Genomic DNA, 16,862 nt, shown 5'->3' on the forward strand with positions numbered 1-16,862 from the left:
GTTTCTCTAGTGTACTTCTCATGTTGCTACTCATGCAGTTCTACTTGTCAGACCAATTCATGCACTGTGCTGGTATTTTCCATCTTAGTGCACCCATGCACTTTCGGCTACAAGCAGTAACCCAGGAGCCACACCATTAACAGGTATGGTTTAAGGGAGTGGAAAATAGGACAGATTATATTTGTGCTTATCTGTTGTGTTTCTTAATCTGAAATAAATAGTTAAAATTGAAAATACCGTTTCTTTTTATTGGGCTGAATCACCACTACGTTACTCAGTTTTATGCCCATGTAACTCCATGGGTTATACACTGGAGTAATCCAATAATGAATCAAGCCATGTATATGGAAAAACAGAAGGCATGAAACCCAGTTATTTATAAATGGAGTGGTGCACATTAGAAGAAAATGTTTCCTAGTGTCTTTTTTGTGCCATGTGCTCTGTCTCAGTAGCTTACAGAAATCAAAGATTACATAACTGCATACTATGGGTCCAATAGTGAATGTATCAGCATCCACTTGCATGCAAATGCTTACCTACTTTGCATACTATCGGGGATATTATTTTCACACACAGCTAGATAAGTTCCTAACTAAATAGGCACCTATAAAGGAATGCATGTGCACCAGTTTGTACACATACTTTGCATGTAAGTATTTAGTTCACATGCAAATACTTGCCTACTTACTTGCTGAAAATTAGGTTTTTCTCTTTTCCCTTTGCTTATTGAATCTTTGAAAAATAGGTCTGGAAGGTACCTTGAGAAGTCATGAAGTCCAGCCCCTGCACTGAGGCAGGAACCAAGGGAGGGAGGAATTATTTTAACTTCTAAATATTCTGAAAAAATATAAGCCTTGAATTCTCATGTAGACCAACAGGATTTTAATCAAGAATTTATGTAAAAGTTTCTCCAAGAGATCCCCAAGTTTTTAGAAGTTTGAAAGAGAAGGAACTATACATTACCTACAATTCTAGAGTATTAAATATTGACAAAAGTGCTGAATCTTGACAGTTTTTTAAAAAAGATATGACAATTTTATTTTAAATCAGAATGATTTCTTTGGTATCAAGATTAGGAAATCCCCCCTTCCCCATCAGGTTATTAAATTTTTTTTTTAAATACGGACCCCAAAAAAAGTCTTTATGGGCACTTAGTTTTGAAGTATTTTTTCTTAGTAAAATGTAGTCAAATGTTATAACTTACCGGCTCTCCCTCTTCTCCTAAGTGTCCTCGACTGCCTTCTATACCTTTAGATCCCTGAAATTCAGACAGTAAAAGTGAAGATTAATACTAAAATTCTCTTTACTTTAAAAGGTGAAACTATTAAGGATTGTCCTGATGGGTTACTTTATTTAGGAACGGCTAAAAGTTTGCAAAAGGCAGTTTTATTCTGTACATTGCAAACTTCATTCCTTTGTTGATTTTTTTTTTTTAAAGAGTGCTTTGAAGACACAAAACAAAACAACAAACACTGGAGAAATGGGTTCAGCAAAGCAGGATAAATGGATAACCTGCAGGGAGAAATCATTTTAATTTCTTAATATCAGCTTTTTAGGACAGAGGTTCTCAAACTGTGGTCTGCAGACCACCAGTTGTCCGCGAGCTCCATTCAGGTGATCCGCGGATAGTTCCCTCTAAGGTGTGCGCCTGGGCAGCCACACACAAGAGAATGAAGGGCCACCCACCTAATTAGTGGCGCTGCGCAGGCGTGGCTCCACTAATTAGGTGCCTGGACCCTGGAGAAGATGCACATGTAAGGTGAGGTGGTAGCCTGGGGGGACGGGGGGGAATAGCAGGTAGGTGGGAGGAGGCAGTAGGGTGAGAAGAGGGGTAGGGGGAATTTGGGATGTGCAGATCTGTGGTGGCCAGAGAAAGGCGACTTTCTCCAACTCAGGGGCTGCTGCGGTGGGGGGAGAACCCCCCCAGTCCCAACTTGGGGGCTGTCGCAGCAAGGGAAGACCCCCGCACTTCCCAGCCCCAACTTGGGGGCTGCCATGGCGAAGGAGAGAGGGCACATCAATTGCATTAGAAAGGTAAGACTACTGATATTAAAATATGAGTTGTGTGCATTTGTAGAACAAAAAACTATAATTAAGATTTTTTTTAAATATAGAGCTTTTATCCAAAGTGCTTTACAATAGTTAGCTAACAAACAACATTTGGGAAGATCATTAAATGGTCCGCTGAGACCCCCAGCAATTTTCAAGTGGTCCACACAAAAAAAAAAAAAAAGTTTAAGAACCACTGTTTTTGGAATAATAAAAGCAGCATCTAAGTCACCTAAAAGAGTATTAAACATTAACAAAGTGTGGAAACTGGACTTTTTTTTTTTAAATGACAAATTTTTAAAAATTCAAATAAAGCAACAGGAGAAAAATCACTATCTTCTTTAGGCTTTACAACTGGTTTGATTTTATACAGCTAGACTTACCAGAGCAGGGGTGGGCAAACTTGACCCGAGGGCCACATCGGGGAATAGAAATTGTATGGCGGGCCACAAATGCTCACAAAATTGGGGTTGGGGGGTGGGCTCTGGGGTGGGGCTGGGGATGAGAGGTTCGGGGTGTAGGAGGGTGCTCCGGGCTGGGACTGAGGGGTTTGGAGAGCGAGAAGGGGATCATGCCTGGGGCAGGGGTGGGATGAGAGGCTCAAGTGACTCCCAGAAGCAGTGGCATGTCCCTTCTCCGGCTCCTATGCGGAGGTGCGACCAAGCTGCTCTGCATGCTGCCCTAGCCGCAGGCACCACCTCTGCATCTCCCATTGGAGCATGTAGGGGTCGGAGCGGGGCCATGTCACGGCTTCTGGGAGCCACATGGTATGGCCCCCACTCCAGCGCCCTGGCTGGAGTGGGGCTGAGCCGCATGGTGCGGCTCGCAGACCGGATTAAAATGGCTGGCAGGCTGGATCCAGCCCGCAGGCCATAGTTTGCTCACCCCTGTACTAGAGTATATTTTTTCAGCATGGTTGTGCCAGTCAGTAGTATACCCAGTCTATTTATGCTGTGAGTATTTTATGTTTGTTCATTGCAGATTTTTTTTCCACCCCCCTCTTAGGAGCCAATTCAACTTTGGAATTATTTTTTTAAAAATAGATCTCATGTTGTTTGGTCTACCTAGCTACTGCCTCTCGAGGAGGTGGATTGCCTACACCGATGGGACAATCCCTCGTCAGAGTAGGGAGCGTCTATACTGGAGCACTACAGCAGCACAGCTGCAGGATTTTAAAGTGTAGACAAGCCCTGAGAATAGATACAGGCAAAGGCAATAAAAGTCTTCCTATAAAGCTTCATCACTTGAATTTTCCTGGACTTGGCTGGCCCCCGTATAATTACAATCCAAATGAAAGGTCACAAAAACATTCTTACTTTATTTCCTTGTTTCCCTCGGAGTCCCGTTCCGCCTTCCTCCCCAATGCACTTGCAAAAAACAGCGCAGCATGTCCTTTCAGCAACGTTAGTCTCAAAAAAGAGGAAGAAACTACATGTGAAACTTCATTTTTCATTCATACTTCCCTGATTCTGAGCACATTTAAGACATTGAGAGTTTTGCATTTAATTCAGGAGGAGCATGATTGTGCCTTACATTCTACAAGCTAGATTCTCAGCTGTGGCTAAGCAGCACTCCGTGCAGCAGGCCTTCGCAGCACCCTGATCCTATCTGGCAACCAGGGCTGATTCCAGGCTAAATTAGAGCAGCCTCTCCTCTTTCCCTCCCCCCCAGCCACACTCCTTGCACCAACAGCTGCCAAGCTAAGTGGGCTGCTCCAGTACCATGAGAAGATTCTCTTACACAGTGGGAAAAGTCAGCTGGCTGAGCAAGTTGACTCTAGGCCTGTCAGTGTTGGCACAAAGCAGCCCGAGCATACCAGAGAATCTTGCCCTCTGACTATTGTATTCAGTTGTGAGCCTTATTTAGTTCTTTAAGAAAATGACTAGGGCCTTAATCAAAACTCTAACTAGACACACTGGAGCTTCTCTGAATGACTTACCACATACTTGGACAGTGCTTTGGCAATATTTCTCATGCCAATAGTTAATTCAGTCATGTATTCAAATCCTTTTCCAAACTCAATGTACTGAAGCTCATCAAATTTAGAGGCTCCTTCCAGAGCAACAGTTATCAGTGCATCCAATCCTATTTAAAACATTGACCATAAATGAGCAAAAAAACAAACAAAACATTTATCCAAATGAATATTGTAGACAATTATTTAGTTGATAGGATCCTTGCGTGTATGAATTCAGATTATTATTATTATTATTATTATTATTATAAGGGTAAAAATAAAGATTATAGATTAGAGAATGAAAGTCATGATTTATCTTCACATTTTATTTTTAAGAGTCCATAATTAATTTATAGAAAATAAATGGGCCAGTGGCAATCTGGAATCACTAGCAACCATGGAATGAATTCTCTGTGTGAAGCTTGAGCATCAAAGAACATGTGACCACTGTGGCTGTCAGCACAATTATTTCCAGAATATTTTGTCCTTTCACCTGAAACCAAGTTTTTAAATTTTCAAAATAATACTGCCTTGTACTAAAATTGAGTTTAAAGCTGAAGAGAAAACACACACTGGGCTAGATCATCAGCTGAGGTAAATCCAAAAATGGAATAAAATAGATTGAAAAATATCCCAGTATCACGGCCAGAATTTTCAAAAGAGCTCAGTTCCCACATTTAGGACTAGATTTAAAAAACAACAAAAACAAAACAAAACAACCCCACCACTTCAGCTCCCATATATACACACCAAAATAAGAGGCCAGATTTTCACTAAAGCTCAGCACATTGGGTACATGTGAGCACTTTCGAGAATCAAGCCATCAGCACCACAGTCCAAGGCACTGCATGATCAGCCCTTTTGAAAATCTGTTCCCAGTGAAAGGTGCTGAGCAAATCTGGTGCTTTTCCTATATTTACTTCATGACCTTGTACCACTTGTCGATGATTGTGGGTTATCACACCACATCATCGTGCATGGAAGCTTCATGACAAGGCAAACAAAAAGCAATGTTAGAGAGAGCCACTAATTCAGAGTGCTATGTCCTATCTCCATATCCTGGCTGCTAAAAGGAAAGGTATTTTTTCTTCTGTCCCTTTTTCACCTGCCTTTCTTTAGCTAAAGAGCTTTGGGTTGAGTAACACTCTTACAGACCCTCTCAAAGTAATTTAATTTAAATATTTGTCCGCTTTAAGATACCTTTTTTTCTGAGTTCTTCTGACTTTTGTTCAAGTTCTTCTACATCTTCATCCAAACCATCTGAAAACACAAGTAAAACCTAAAGAGAGAGAGAAATCACAGGAAGTCAAAAGCAGAATTAAAACAAAAGAACTTATTTTTTGGTCCAAAGTCTTGGTGTAAGAGACTAGGTTACCTTCCTTCTATTTTGATCATCAGCTTTGCTTGGAAATGTTTTCCAGAGTGACTCCAGGAAGTTGCCATTGAGATGAGATGGTTGGTCAATCATGATATTTCTCAGGCTGTTCAGTATTTTCTCACTGTCAAATTGGAACTTTGAAGACACGGGTGTAACTGTGTTGTTCAGGTAAACAGCCACACTGCTCTGTGTCTTTGTCCCTACATTGCAACTCAGACTGCTTAGGGATGTGAGGGCTTTTAGAATGTCAGGAAGATATGCTTTCAGCTGGGACTGTCCATGGAATAAATGGTCACCTCTCTTTTGTGAGGAGATGTCAAATCCCATAACAATATCCACAAAACAAGCTATAGTGGAGAAGAAAACAAAATATCACAAATTAATGCACAAACAAATTTAGGTGGAGGAACAGAGAAAAAGAGGGGGACAGAGTTTAAGCTAAAGAATCATGATAATTGTAGAATTCAGTCAGATACGGAAAGGAAAACAAGACAACAGTTGGTGGATAGAATATGTATAGAGAGGTCCTTAATGTCTTTAATCCATATCAGAGCCAAATTCACCCTGAATTCATCTTTTACACCAGCAGGATTATTCCAGGGATGAACTTGCCTCAATATATGTACTTCTGCTGAAAAGAAAAGGGAGACACTTTCAAACATAGCAATTGTAATTAACTTAAAAAGTATTTTTAAGTTCAATTATTTTTTCATCTGAACCATTTAACAAATTTTACTCTTATTGAGGTCAATGTGAATTTTGCTGTTTACTTCAATGGGAGCAGAACTAGTCTCAATTTCATGTTAGTCCCCATCCCCAACAATAGTTAAACAGACTGAAATTTTTTTTTTTTTTATAGCGCACTGTGTTGGAAGATGCTTTAAGAGTTAACGATGCTGTACTAATAGTCTGTTCAATACACCTAGAAGTCATACTGACAATTCTGTCTCATATGTAGGTCAATACTAACAAAAAGGGTGGAACACCTTAAATCAAGATGATTTAAAATGACAACTTAAAAAAAATTGATTTAAGTTAGGTTAAGCCTTTATAAAATTAATTTGAAATTTTGTGCTATTGCAACTTTAGAATAAAATTTATAATGTACTTGATTGTAAGCGCTGCTTTTTTAAATGCCAGTGCTGGTGGGGTCTCTTATTTGAGTTTTACAAAACTGCTATAGGTAAAAGAAAAGTACTAAAAATTAAAACCCTGATCGTGCAGGCATCTAAGAGGTATCTAACTTTACTCATATGAATAGCCAATGAGGCTACGCTTTTAAATTTAAATAGATGCATGAGCGCTTGATTTTTATGAAACACGTCTTAGTGACAGTATCACTTCAGAGCAAAACAGCTTCTGTGTTAACACTGAGAAGTTATTTAGACTTTCAGTACATTAACAGTTATTATGAACTTTTATTTATACAAATGGGCAATTTTAAAAAAAAAAAAAAAAATCTTAAAGTTAATTACCTAAATATGAGCTTAAGGATCAAAGAGATTTTCAAGACCACATAAAGACCACAAGTCCTAGTGGCTCCCAACTGCAACTGCTGATGGAGGAGTACAGCCTGGTCAAAGCATTTCAGTTTCTTGACTTATGGATATATATAAGTTCAGTATATCCAAGATTGTGTTGGTTGTAAATATAGCTCATCTATTTTGTGTCGAGTTTGTGTTGTTCTCACAGTAAGGGTTAATGGAGAACTGGAATTATTTTCTGCATAAATGAGTATTTTAAGAGTGAAATCTCTCAATTGAAAAAAAGTCTGTGTAAAACCTCAAATTCCAACAGTTAGGAAACTAATTGGAGAAATAAGTATAAAACATCCACTTTAGCAATTTAAACCTATGAAGTAGGAAGAAAGTAAAGAATTTGCAATGTGTAAATAAAATATATGATTCAGTTTAAAAGGTTAAAATCAAATATTCAAATTTAGATTCTTTAAAAAAAAAATACAATATGGTATGCCTGCACCTTGTGAACAAATCACTTATTTCTTTTGCCACCAATTACGTCTTTCTATGTTCTTGCTACTGCCAATGCTACTACATGACAGGGTTAGAGCAGCTGCACCCCCACACCAGAGAAAGAGGGCAAAGGCATACAGGGAAAAGGAAGCAAGTGATACTCTTTCCCAATCTGGAGATTTGTTTTCATTAGTCTCAAGCTCTAGGACCAGGCTCTAGTGAAAGAAAAGGAGAGAGCAGCTCAATGCTCTGTCAATGGCTGTGAGGGCAGAGACAGTGCCAGCCCAAAGAGGAGGTGAAGAGTAAAATATCAGGCAAGGCAAAGGAAAATAAACTCCTTTCTTCAATGGCAAAGTAAAAAGGAGGCTCCTCTGAGCCAATGAATTGCAGGCTGAAAATCAGAATAGCTGTAGCAAGGAGATCCAGATACCCTAGAAGCAAAGGGAATGTTGACATAAAGGCATATAAGCTGAAGGAAAGTGATTGTAAAGGATCAGAAGCTCTGTTTTCAAGGCAGTGGAGGTTAGTTGGCCAGATTCTGCCTTCTGCCAAGATCTGCTCAGTACAAGAAAGGAGCACTGGCCACCAGGAAGCTTGTTGCGACTTATTAGCATGGCTCTGTCCAGCATGCTTTGACTCGGCCCAAAGGTGAATTTGTATTGGCTAGGCATAGCAAGGAGCCTGCAGTCAACTTGATGGCATTCCTCTGTCTGTTTGGATGAAATACAATAACTTTTGAAGAGGCATCTGCTAAGAAGGCAGCTTCAACCAAGTCTATAATTACTTATCTCTCAGACAAAGAAAAAAGAATGGTGAAGGGAGAAGAGGAAGCTGGGGGGGCGGGATCCTGCCAGGAGGATTGGGTTGCAGTGAATCCCTGAAATAAAGGGGGATGCGAGAGAAGCAAGGAGCTTGACCTACGGAAGCTATAAAGTGTGAGACCCCCTAGTTTATTTTGAAAGTAGGAGCAAAACAGGTGCAGCCATGTGTGTGTTACAGGAGTATGTAAACAAAGCATTTTCCCTGCATGTTCCAACCAGTAGTTTTGGGCCAGAGTAATTTATAAATGCTGTAGCTAGAAAACTCAAACCTTGCTTTTATTAGTCCTCAGTGATGGTCAAAAAAAATATAAGTTTGAAGAAAAATAGCTCTAGAAGTGGGACAGATAAGAAGTCAGGTTTGAAATCTGAATTTCCCCCTTATTCATTTATACTTACTTGTAGGAACAGCAGGTTTACATAGGTCATCAACTAGTCTTTTTTTAATAATCTTCAGCTCTTTGAAATCATGAACAGTGTACTTCCTTTCCGAGACGCCAGCTATTTGCACGAGCTGTGAGTGATCAATATCCCCAACTCCTATAGCATATATATGAACACCTTCCCTTCTCAGATCTTCTGCTGGTTCAGCAACATCATCAAACGACTTCCCGTCAGTGACTACCAGCAAAACTGGCTGGACATTTCTTGTTACTCTTCTGCTGCGTGCTGGTGCAAAGAATTCCTTCACCTTCCTAAGTGCAGCTCCAGTTAAAGTGCGAGTTCCTGTCATCTGTTCAATGTTCTCAATTTGACTGTTCAGTTCTAATTTGCTCTGAAAAGCACCCAGGCTGAATTCTCTTTTATACCCGTCACTGTACTGGGCAATGCCAATTTCAACATTTTGCTCATAATCAATCTGATCTATTATATCTTTCGAGAAATTCTTCATCATGTTGAAGTCATCTGGTTGTATACTATTGGAACCATCAATCAAGAAAACAAGGTCTGCTTGAATTTCACACTCTGAAATGGAAAAAAAAAAAGAGGAAAATTAGCTTATTATTTATATAGTGCTCATAATGTGCTGGGCTCTTCACAGATAAATAAAAGACAGGATCCCTGCCCTCAAAAGAGAGTTTTCACTCTAAAGAGAGACAAGACAAAACAAAGTGCAGACAAACACAAAGGAAGTGGGGAAGGTGAGAGCAGGACAAGGCTTACAAGTACAAGACTGTGTGATTACTTCGGTGGTTCTGCACACATCCTGTTGATTCACTTTATGTGTATTTTTATTACATGGAAATAATCACAATCCTACTCTGAATCCTATTTGGGTTTTTTTTAAGATCACTTTGGGGACAGAATAAGCATGAGGGAGTGTGGAGAGGAAGACTGAGGGGAAGAGGAGGAGGAAAGCTCAAAAGGAAAAAGAGAAGGAAAGAGGGAGAGAGGCTGGCTGACATCCTACAGCAGAATGAGTGTGGTAGTTGAAGAGAGATGGAAGGAGATTAGGACAAAACAGCAAATCAGATGGAAGGAGATTAGGGCAATCAGCAAGTGTAAAGGCAGATCAGAGTTTGTATTTTAGAGGACCAAAATTCTGATAACATGAGGACACGGATTGGGGGTGAGTGAAGGCACTTCCCACCTGTTCCCTGCTCTGCTGCTGGCAGAATGAGAAAAGTTTCTGGAGCTGGGGCTTTAAGAACACTCCAAAGCTCCTCCTGCTGTTTTTCTAAGTGGTCAGGGAGATGTGGCTGTGAGCCCATATTCCCAGGCATCTCCTGGTTGGATCCGGCATGGGATGGGGATTTCTGTTCCTCACTGGTGGGAGCAGAGCTCCATGGGGTGAGGTTTTTGAGACTGGAGCAACAGTGGGCTGTTACAGGCTCACACAGAACTTGTGGGGAGGAGCAGAGATTCAGGAGAAGGACATTGCTGAATACAGGGGAGCTTGGAGGAGGTTCCAGAAGCAGAAACCCTCCGAAATATTTGTAAAGGGACAGGCGTACAAGCATACATAAAAACAGGGCATGTAGGGGGCAGCCTAATTCTCACAACAGGGAAAGCAGTCTGTGCAACAACTGGATGCTAGCATGGAAGGGCCCCCCAAATAAGCCAGTGAACTGCAGACCTTACACATTCCAGCAGATTTTCTGCTATTGTCCTCAGATAACAGAATGGATTAGAAGAACCTCAACTACTAGGCTTCAGGAGACCCAACCCTTTACTGGACTTTCCCCTTATGGCCAAGTTAACAATGGTCATTGTTGTAACTGACAAAAGCCTTGTCTACACTGGTGGTGGTGTGTAGGATATGTGTAGCTACACACCACGGTGAAAAGCAGGCTGCATCAACACTGTACTGGGTAACTACACCTCAGGGAAAAGGCTCACAGAGGGGAAAGGCTCAGGCAACAGGGAGCTGCCAGAGCCTTTCCTCACTGCCTGATGCTTGCTAGAGCCTTTCCTCACAAGGAGGGACACTATACTGCTAAAAATAGTGTCGACAGGGGAGGCACGACTTGGGCACATAGAGAGTATAGGATACATGCCCTAAGATTCTGGCATGTCTTTATTTTCCTAAGCAGAGCCTCTCTGTCTCGTGCTCTTTATACCTGTGGTAGAGAGGCATGCAGCGTATGTACGCTGCACCCCACTGTCAGCGTAGATCTAGGCTAAGGTGTTGTAATAAGAGTATGCGTGGACCTTTCCTCCCAGCCGTAGTCAACTATTCGTTCACACAGGCATGCCTCCGAGTGCTTCCTGGGAGCCCTACAGGACCTAGCCCCTATAGTGCTTGCCTCTGAGGCGCAGTACAGCTGCCACACTACTGACTATCTAAAGAAGTTTGGTGGACAGTAGCACTCCAGTAGCCCCAGGAGGGGAGGTTGATTACAGTCCACTCTGACCCAGGGCACCGGTCAAATAATACAAACAGCAATTTGTAAATATTCTTGTGATTAAATACATTCACACTGATGGTATCCATGGAATCATGTTATTCATTGTTTGCAAGTATTCCGACAGCTTCCAGACAAGTGAGAAAGCTGTGGGAGTCACAGTGCCATGAATTTTAATTTGAATGCTCATCTGAAAATCTATACTAGAAATACATTGTTACTTGTTATTCTTTATTCACCTGTAAAAAGAGGTTACAATCATCCAATCAGGGAGCAGAAACATCATGTGACATATGTTGGCCCTCTAACAGTGCAAATAATGAATAGAAAATAAGTGAACAGTTAGCAAAAAGCCCATAGGGTCACTGTAGCACAGGGCCTGCTCACTGCCCCCTGGGCAACCCCTTACAGCCAGAGATCATTCTGCAGCACCCTCACTCTGTTATCCACCTTCCATGGCCCTTTAGATCTCATAGTTCAAAAGTGGTTCCAAGAATCCCCCCAAAGACATCCCATTTATTGAGTCCTCTGACACATATTCGTCCTGTAGGCCCCAGGCAGTTCAAGGTCCCTCTCCAGATTAACACACAAAACACGAACTCACACAGTCTTCATCCCAGCTGGCCTTTACAGTCTCTCTCCCGCTTGTCCAAGGTCTCTCCCAGGTCTCACTGCCTAGAGACCTTCCTCCAACTTCAGCTTTTTTCCCTACTGACCCAGTGCCTTTACAGGAGCCTTCTTGCTCCCTCCCTGCAGTCTATAAACCTAATTACAACTTTCTCTCCCACTCCTCTGAAGCTTCCTGTTTTTTTTATTCTGCCAGCTCCTGATTCAGCCCAGGTGTGGCTCATCCTGCGGACGGTCAATGTAAAACTGTCTCACAGCCTGCCAGTGGATTACCCTGAGAGGCTGCAAGTTGCCCACCACTGGACAAGAGGATGCCAATGTGCAGTTTGCATGGTGTAAGTTTCCTCATAATTGCCACTGCATTTTGATTGCCACTTGCAATTGTCCCCATCTGCGTGTTCTTGCCTATTTCCTCAGCAGAGCTCATCAACCAGGCCAAATCATGTGGCGCTTTTGTGATGTATGTAATTGATTAGACTAGCTGTTGTGGGGATAGGCAAACTGAAACCTGACCTAAGGCCTTTCAAAGTGAAAGGTTAGTGCCCTAATTTTACCCTTATGAAAGTTCTGAACCTGCACAGACTAACAATAATATCAACTATTTAACCAATGAAAATCCTCAGTTGTAGGATCAAGTAAGGATAAACTTTAAGAAACTTCCCTTTTCCCCCTATAGGGTGGCTTTCTAAAGAGAAAAGAATACCATAAGGAAGCTAGATAAACAAATGAAGCCATACACATTGCTTTGAAATTTTAGAGATGTGTCTCCCCATCTTTGCCAATTTTTAAATAAAATGATGAGGAAAGTTTAAACTGTATAGAGTAGTAAAACAAACACTTACCTGGTTTTGAATCATCACATATTTTTTCTGATATTGCTACAGATGTGTTTTTGAGTCCTTCAAATGTACCCACATAGTAATATTTGTCTTCTGATCCGGCCATGGCCAAAAGCTCATCAGGTTTTGCTCCTTCTATCCCAACAGCATAGATAATAATTCCATTGTCTCTTAATCTCTTGGCTGTGTCAGCGAGCTGTGCTTTATCATGTGACTCACCGTCTGTTATCACTATAAGAATCTGGGGAACTCCCTTGCTTTTGCGGCTGCCATGCTTCTGAGCAAACAGAGCTTCTGAATAGTCAATTGCCTTGGCTGTATACGTTGAACCTCCTTTAGTTATGTCATTCTGGATAGCCTCAACAATCTCGGATTTTGCTGTGTACTCATTAAGGTAGAAAAACGTTTCCGGTTCATCAGAATATTTTACAGCTCCAAACTGAACTCTATCTGGAGCGACATCAGATTTTTTCACCAAGGCAATCATGAAGTCTTTCATGGTTTGGTATTGTAAGGGACTTATGCTCCCAGATCCATCTATGACAAACACAACATCTAATCTTTCTATCCTTTTGCATTCTGTAAGAGAACAAATGACAAAACAAAAAAACCCAAACAGATAAGTACGTACGGACTCTTACTGAATCTCTCTTACTAGTCCCTTTGTATTCAAGCAAAGCTTGTGAATTTGGATCACTTTTTGGAGGCAGTAACACAACTGAACATCCTATGTTAGGCATGTTTTGGGAAAATCCATCGGTGCACAACAGAAGAGCCTAACCACTAATCCTAAAATAACTGATAGTTTCAACTTAATCTAAAATCCAGAGGGGGCGGGGGGGAAGAAATGCATGGTAACACAACAGAATGGGATCAGGCTAGATGATCGTAATGGCCTCTTCCGGCCTTAAAAATCTATGAATCTGTATTCTAATAGAAAACAAGCACCAACTAAAAGCTTGTGTTTTCCCCCCCAAAACATATTTTAAGATTTTCATTTTTGGAGTTAAGTCAAATTTCTGTGACCCTTGTTCTACAGAGTGATCACACACACAGTTTTATGTACTGTTTACTAATGGAAATGAGCCAAATTCTGCTGCCATTTGCATCTATGCAACCACACTGAAATGCATGGAGACCCACCAGCATCAATGATAGCAGAATTTATTTTGTGCTTTGGATCTATTGCAATTTTTTTTTCTGCGTGTAAGAAAGATGTTCAGTTTGGAGACTGAAGCCCTGCCACCCCTGCACAGCCCCCAAGGCCCGATGTTGCGGTGACCAAAAAGGGCTGAACGGGACTCTTGTGAAACCCATTAAAACTACTCCTAAACTAAAGATCAGCATTTATGACGAGGAGATGGGAAGTCAATACCCGATTAACAGTTTCATAAGGAGGACATTGTAGCTCATAAACATAGAACAAAATATACACCTTTCAGGGCATAACACAGTGGCAGGTTTGATCTGTTCTCATTTTGCAACAGCAAAAATGTGTTTTGTGCAATTGGATAAATGAGTGCAAAAAAGACCCAGATCTCAGTCCTGTAAGCCCCTGAAATGGAACATGCAATGTGCAAAGAGGAGCGAAACTCCTTGTACTCTCCCCAGCCCCATTGCACAACCATGTATGGGGCCAGGTATAACCTGGCCCTGGGCTATTCCATTTTTCAGGTTCTTATACATCAGCAAGCTGTGCAATGTTTGGATAGCAGCCTCTGCAGGGAAGTGTTTGCACAGATGGTTATTCTATTTTATTCTATATAGGTTCTTATACTGCAATCATCACCTTAATATGCCTGTGTGCCTTCCAGCCATGTATTAAGCAGTGTGTGTTTTTTCCTCTCATCTTCTCCCCAGGAGCAAGTGTGTTTAGTGAGTTGTTTTGAATGTCACCCCTACTCCCCATATATTTATGTTAGAGAAGGCCAGGTCAAAGAAAAACACCTTGCACTTGGAGTGGAAGGTGGAGAGGTTTGTGACGGTCCTTAGTTCCTGTGAGAGTTCGTTTCACACAGTCATGGATTGGGCCCCCCAAAAATTAGTAGCATGTGGTACTCACTACCATTTTCATCTATCTTTGCACTGTTTTATGCCTCTTTTGCACCTATTTAAATGCTTCCATCAAAACATTTTCTTAAAAGCCTTGGCTACATTGGGTTTGAACCGCATCTGGAACCCACACTGAAACTTGTAAATATGGTTCCAACAAAACTAGTTTCCGATGCTATATTGCTGGCAACATGGATAGGGGCCAGACTCTGTAGGTGTGTCTGTGTCTATCAGGTAAATACAACCTATAGAGCCCATTTCTGCCCTCATTTACATGTGTACAATTTCTGTGACTTCAATAGAAGTTGTTCCCTTGTAAATGAGGGCAGAACTAGGCCATTAGTGTAAACAAGAATCAGTCCCCAAGGATGTTTTACACTGCGAGAACACCACAAAGAAGCCTTAGTATAAGTGAGAATCAGATTCTTAGTCTTTTCTTACACACATTAGCATACATGTACTTTTAAAATATTATGAAATTTATATTATTTGTTTGAGAGAATATAGCATCTTTCAAAGCTAGTAGGACAGACCTCCTGGTACTGTGATCCAAATTCTACCTTCATTTTCTCGCATGCTTCTCATCCCTGTAGGTATCTCCAAGAGAAGATGGCATTGCAAGGAGAAAGCATGCCTGTTTATTTACTTTATTACAATACTCAACTATCTGGACAGAATAAAATTCATACACAGACTGACATGAGTTATTGAAAACGGCAGTACTTACCCTCATAAGGCCTGCATATTCCAAAGATGATCTCATCTTCTATGTGCTTCAGAATATCAAACTTCTCGACGTAAAAAACCAGCTCACGTTTCCCACTAATCTCTTCCAGCTGAGTTTTATTTGCATTAAACACCCCAATAGAATAGATAACAACACCTTGATCACGTAGGTCTCTTGCTGGACTTTTTACTTCATCCTGCGCTTCCCCATCTGTTATCAGGATAAGAATCTTTTTGACAGCTGGACGCGCACCTTTGGGAGGCTTGAAATAATCAGCCACAAATGTCAATGCGCTTCCTGTTAGTGTAGTTTCCCCTATAAGAGACATTCTATCAATAGCACTGAAAATGTCACTTTTTGAAGAGTATCGGTCAAGCTGGAACTCTTCCTTGTTTGTGCCACTGAACTGGATGACCCCAACCTGCACTCGGTCTGCGCTGATGTCAGATTTGTTCACTAGTTCTCTCATAAAGTTTTTCATTTTCAAAAAGTTCTCTGGTCCTATGCTTCCAGAACTGTCCACTAGAAACATGATGTCAGCTGTCATTTCTTTGCAGGCTACAGAAGAAAACATTTATATTAGTATAACCCAGGCTGTACATTAAAAATAAGTAAATAGGCTTAACTGGAGCAGGATGGTCTGGGATAGATGGGTGGGTGCTAAGATTTCTGGCTGTGCTGGGTAAATGGGGGAATAATGAGGTAGGTGAATGGATGGGTGGGTGCTGCCTGGAGAATAGCTGGGTCAGGGAGCCTAGGGCCAGTATTGGGCCCTCTCTCACATGTTGTTACTGCCCCCTCCTCCAGTTGCTGCCATGCATTAGAATCTACTAGGGAGCAGCTAGAAGTGAGGCAGAGAGGTCACCCAAGTGTCACAGTAGCTTCCAGGAGAATCAACTGCAGAGCTGTCCCTGCAGCCTGACTGGGTGCATGAGGATCCGGATGGGCTGAGCACAGGTGTGACAGGGCTGCTGCTTGTGTGAGTGCCACCCGAGTTGCATGACACTGGACAGCACTGCTATAAGTTTAGTAGGGTTGCTAAGGAGAGGTTTGCTAGGCACATGCATTTACACACACAGGAGAGATATTATTGTCTGAGCCACTTCCATTTCCGAACAGAAAAAGATTCTGTGGTTCACAAATCAATAGAGGCACAAAAGATTCAGGGGTTTACAGCTGTGTATAAGCATATGACACTAGCATTCTAATAATGTACCTGTTAATCACAAACACCAGCTTGACATAGCTCACTGCTAGAGAATTTAGCTTGCATTTGTGTTCTTCTTACTCTTTGTGTGTGTGGTGGTGGTGGGGTTGAAGGCTATTGAGCATTACAGTCTTACAAAGACAATGATCTTAAATGCCATCTTGCCTGACTGCAGACTGATGGTAGGGTTAGTGCTCTGTGGGCACCTGAACAATTCATGACACAGGTATTTACACTGGGGCAATAGCAACACAACATGACAAGTTGGAAAACACACTACTTGATGTAGGACTACCCTCTTCAGTTGAAAAGCCATCTTGTTTGTTACAAAGCTGAGGAAAAAAAGGAGGAAGGAAAAAGGAGTGCTTTGATGCTCTGATTGAAACCAA

The 16,862-nt window shown here is 41.4% G+C and overlaps 1 protein-coding gene across 3 annotated transcripts in view; it reads right to left on the bottom strand.

The window, feature by feature from the left end:
* The window catches only part of COL6A6 (collagen type VI alpha 6 chain), a 102,738-nt gene that overhangs the window by 60,906 nt on the left and 24,970 nt on the right, over positions 1–16,862 (bottom strand). For all 3 annotated transcript variants that reach the window (XM_043540819.1, XM_043540820.1, XM_043540821.1), the window contains 8 exons: positions 15,267–15,824; positions 12,491–13,066; positions 8,575–9,141; positions 5,382–5,731; positions 5,207–5,285; positions 3,989–4,134; positions 3,366–3,458; positions 1,205–1,258 (listed from right to left, as the gene is read on the bottom strand). In XM_043540819.1, coding sequence (XP_043396754.1) covers positions 1,205–1,258; positions 3,366–3,458; positions 3,989–4,134; positions 5,207–5,285; positions 5,382–5,731; positions 8,575–9,141; positions 12,491–13,066; positions 15,267–15,824 — 2,423 coding nt within the window. The remainder of the gene's footprint in view (positions 1–1,204; positions 1,259–3,365; positions 3,459–3,988; positions 4,135–5,206; positions 5,286–5,381; positions 5,732–8,574; positions 9,142–12,490; positions 13,067–15,266; positions 15,825–16,862) is intronic.

The sequence above is a fragment of the Chelonia mydas genome, chromosome 2 (genome assembly GCF_015237465.2).
Source record: "Chelonia mydas isolate rCheMyd1 chromosome 2, rCheMyd1.pri.v2, whole genome shotgun sequence".
Lineage (NCBI taxonomy): Eukaryota > Metazoa > Chordata > Testudines > Cheloniidae > Chelonia > Chelonia mydas.